Raw genomic sequence first — 4195 nt, 5'->3', positions numbered from 1 at the left:
TTCTAGCCAAGCTAGAGGACCTCCCTAATTAATATATGTGACTAAATATTTATTATAAATGAACAATTACTTAAATAAATTTATCTGTGCTTGAAGTTTCTTTTCTTTTTCTTTTCCCCTAAAATAAGTATGATAAATAAACCTTTTATTTTCTGAGTATGATTTTTTTTTAAAAAAGCTTATGATAAATGAACTTTGATAAGGCCCTAAACGACCAAATATCACTAGCAAGGGCTCTACCCATTGGTGTCTCGATGCTTTCATAATCAAATATGTGATTGAACTGATTTATTTTAAACAATAGTTCAATCAATCCGATTGATTGAGCCGACTGTCAAACTGAAAAACCATTATATTTATAAAAAAATAATGTAATATAATAAATAATATATTTTAAATTTTAAATATTTTAGATGTGTATATATAAATAATAAAAAAGATATATTTATCTAAGTTAAAAATCTATACAATATATATTTATTGTGAATATCGGTATGGTTGACCCGTCTCACATATAAAGATTCGTGAGATCGTCTCACAATCATANTTCAAGAATCCTTGGAAGATAAGAAACCTTAAAAGCAGAGAAAAAGTTGATCAAGAAACATGAGTTCGTATGTCGGAGAAAGAAGGGACGTGAGCTGGAAGGAGCAAACCCTAGACTCTATTGCCGCTCCGCCTTTACCTTTGACGGTGTTCTTCGTGCTCTTCATAATGATGATGTACTTTACGAATTACTCCGATTACAAAGAGACTGTGGAGAGGAGCAAGATGGGGCTGAGACTTTACCTTTTTCTGGTGCCGCTGTTGGTGATTGTGGCGGCGAATGTGCTGATGCTCCGCCACAGATGGTGGCGGAACTGGTCGAGCCCGGCGCATGAGGCAGCGGCGGCTGGGGTGGGGGAGGACTGGAGCCTACCGTGGGGGGTGGTGGTGGTTCTGGTTGTGGTTCTTGTTTTGGTCCATTACCAGCCCCCGTTTCGGTCTGGCTGGTTCAGAGCCATATAGATTTTTGTGTTGTTTCTTGGATGTATAAACCCACTTGGATTCTTGTTTGTTTGGTATTTTGAAATTTGAAGAATCAAACTTTAGGGTTTGGGTTTGTGAAGTCTTTGTATGTATAATATGTATACTTTCTTTTAGTTGAAAAAGGATGTAATTAAATCTTGCCAATTTATTGGTGTTCACTTACGTACCTTTCTATGTTATGGTTTATATGTTCTTTCATGCTTTAGTTCGTTACAGTAGGTGTCACCACCTTTTGAAATAGTTGATATAGCTAAAATTTTCATGTTTCAAATCTTGAACATGTATATCTATCCGTGAGTGTTTTCAGAATGAAAAGGTGTTAATAATTCTTTTTTTTTTTTTGGAATAGTTTGTAAAATGATTTTGGTCAAATATTTTTTTTTATTTATGATTTTTTTTTTTTTTTTGCAAAATTACTAAGTGGTAAAAATCAAGAAAGTTGGATTTAATATTCCTGGTCAAACAAAAGTTATTTAGTTAAATAATTATAATTTTTTTTTGTGTTTTATGAGTGTTTTGAGTCTCCTGACATTTCAAGTGTCACGCCCCGAGGTCGGGGTTAGTCGATATCGACGTTGTTTCACAATCACATTTTGTAAACAGCAAGTCTCGTAATAATCATATCCAACTAGTGTATTTCATAAATCATATCAATGTCTTTACAAAACTAGAAATAAATGCAGAAGCGTAAAAAAAATAATAAAAACGAAATAACATGACTGATCTCGTTACAAATTGACATCTTCACTATTCTCAGAAATATTCTTGTTCTTCTTCTTCAATTTGTTCCTTGTTCTTATCTTAGGAGAGGAAGTAAGGGGTGAATATTTAGGTAAATAATCAATAAGTAGGGGCCGATCGGTCATAGTTGATAACAAATGCATATATATATANTTAATTTTATCCTGCAAAATATTTTTAAAAGCCCAACAAAACTCGATGGCATGATTATATAAGTTGTGCTACTTACAATATTCTCGTCACTTCAGCTCTTGTTTGGATGACACTTTGTGATCTAGTTGAAAAGTGATAAATTTATCTTTAACTAGAAAATCAAAAACCTCATCATTCTTCGATACATCAAAAGTGTACTGCATATCTTTGGGGAGTTGGGGGCTATTATTCTTCTTTGTTCTGCCAATTTATTTTGAGCAAAGGAACAATACATGAACCACTTGATCGGATTCCAGCCAACGCAACGTCCTCCACTTCTTGATAATAGGACCTCATAGTTGTTTTCTTCTTGTATAACTCTTCCCTCAACAGTTCCTCATATTTAGCAACTTTTGCAACCAATTCAAATAAATCCCTGAACTCCATGCTTGGGAATTTCTTCCTCAATTCAAAATCAAGGCCTTTTGTGTCATTTTCACGAATTCAATCTAAGGTAAGAATACATTGCACTTATTATTTATCTTTTTGAACCTATCGATAAACAACTCCAAAATTGTCATTTCTTTTGAGTGATTCTGGATAAATTGGCAATACATACCTTTGGTTCAGTTTTATTGAACTGAGTGTGAAACTGTATTTTCATCTGATGTCAATTCATCACTGAATTCCTAGGTAGTGAGACATACCAAGCAAATCTGGTTCATGTGAGGGAATTTGGGAATAACTGCAACTTTAAGTTGTTGAAGTTCTCCAAGTTGGCCATTTCCCCACACTGGATAGTAAATCTAGCTATGTGCTTTATATTGAATTTGTTGTCCTCCCAGAGAATAAGCTGAAGACATGAACTCCATAACACCTGGGATAAGGATTATTCACATCTATGTGGTCTGGATAGGGCTTGTGAAACTCTGGGCGGTCTATTTGTCTCAAGGCCGGTCAATATAACTCTTGAACAGTTTCCCTCATCATTTATTGATCAATTACGTGGATGTTCCATGCTAAGAGTGGATGATAATAATGATGCGCCCCCCGAGTTTGGAAACCCGCATTGAAACCAACATTACCTTTTGGGAAACCCTCATCCCCTCCTTGATAATCCATGCGTGTCATGTCATCATAAGCTCCTACTTGGTACAGAGAGTTTGTCACGTTGTACACTTTTTTAACAGGTTATTTTGAGCTCCCCATTCCACGAGCACGTGGATATGGCTGGAGTCTCCCCCTAAGATCTCTTCTCTCTTGAGTGATGATGTATACCTCATCTCTTGCTGGTTTTGGAGTGTGAACTCTGGACAGTGAGGATCGGCACTTAAATTTTCTACTCCCTGGTCAAGTTTATTGAATTAGTTACTTCCGTGGTTGTGTAAGCTCTTCATGGGTTGATTGATTTGGTTTACCAAGAACTATCTTCAAGCAATCAAGCATAGCTTTAGACACTGCTTATGATATTTCTTCAATTTTCAATGCAGTCAACTCATCCACCAAACGATTTAAAATGTGAGCATACACCTCTGAAATACGACCTAGATGCAACTCCAACTCCCTTATCAGCTGTTTAGCAACAAGTTGTTCTATCGGTAGAACCAGAATCTCTTATTGGTTTGGTAGAGACTCTCCATACCTTTGATTGACATTTTATTTCCTTCTTTGCGGCATATTTGGGTCCCACTGGGCGTACCAAATATTGTTTGTACAATATTTCTATAATGCGGTGTGCCAGACGCAAAGATGCACTAACTTATATGAAAATAATAAAATATCTAACTTCTAAAATTCAAACAAAAATGGATTTCTAACTTGATCGTTCGTTCTAATCTCCTATGCAAATATAACGCCAAACAAAAGAAAAAACAATGGAATTTGATGAAATAAAATCTCAATATGATTGTATATCTACGAATCAGTAGAAAATTACACAACATGAAATTATAATCAAATAGTGCTGAAATATGACTGAAAAATATTCCTAATGCTAGTGTCTAGAATGATAAATAAATAAAGAATGCCTGAACTATGACTAAGATTTCTGCAGGGAATTGCCAGCTTTTATGCGAGATGTGTATTCTGTCTTTTGTCGTTTGTTCCTGGTTTTGTTATCATCTTGAGCGGTTTCCCCACTCCCCTCATCTCAATGATTTGCTTCACGATCTCTTCCACTTCTGCCATCAGCCATGACTTCATCCCACGATCTATTTGTTAGAAAAATGAGTTTTGTATAATTCGAATGAGGTACGTGACGAATAGAATTATTTCTTCATTACTAATTAGGGTG

General features: G+C 35.3%; 1 protein-coding gene across 1 annotated transcript; it reads left to right on the top strand.

Moving 5' to 3' along the window:
• The first annotated feature begins 606 nt into the window (after positions 1-606).
• Positions 607-1008, top strand: LOC140975874 (uncharacterized). Its single transcript, XM_073439800.1, has one exon. It carries the CDS (start codon positions 607-609, stop codon positions 1006-1008), a length of 402 nt encoding a protein of 133 aa, XP_073295901.1.
• Positions 1009-4195: the final 3187 nt, after the last annotated feature.

The sequence above is a fragment of the Primulina huaijiensis genome, chromosome 4, assembly GCF_012295235.1.
Source record: "Primulina huaijiensis isolate GDHJ02 chromosome 4, ASM1229523v2, whole genome shotgun sequence".
Lineage (NCBI taxonomy): Eukaryota > Viridiplantae > Streptophyta > Magnoliopsida > Lamiales > Gesneriaceae > Primulina > Primulina huaijiensis.
Note: the sequence above shows the minus strand (reverse complement) of the source record. Positions and strands in the feature narration are given on the sequence as shown.

Coding starts and splice junctions, on each gene's coding strand:
- LOC140975874 (XM_073439800.1), top strand. CDS start 607: ATGAGTTCGTATGTCGGAGAAAGAAGGGACGTGAGCTGGAAGGAGCAA.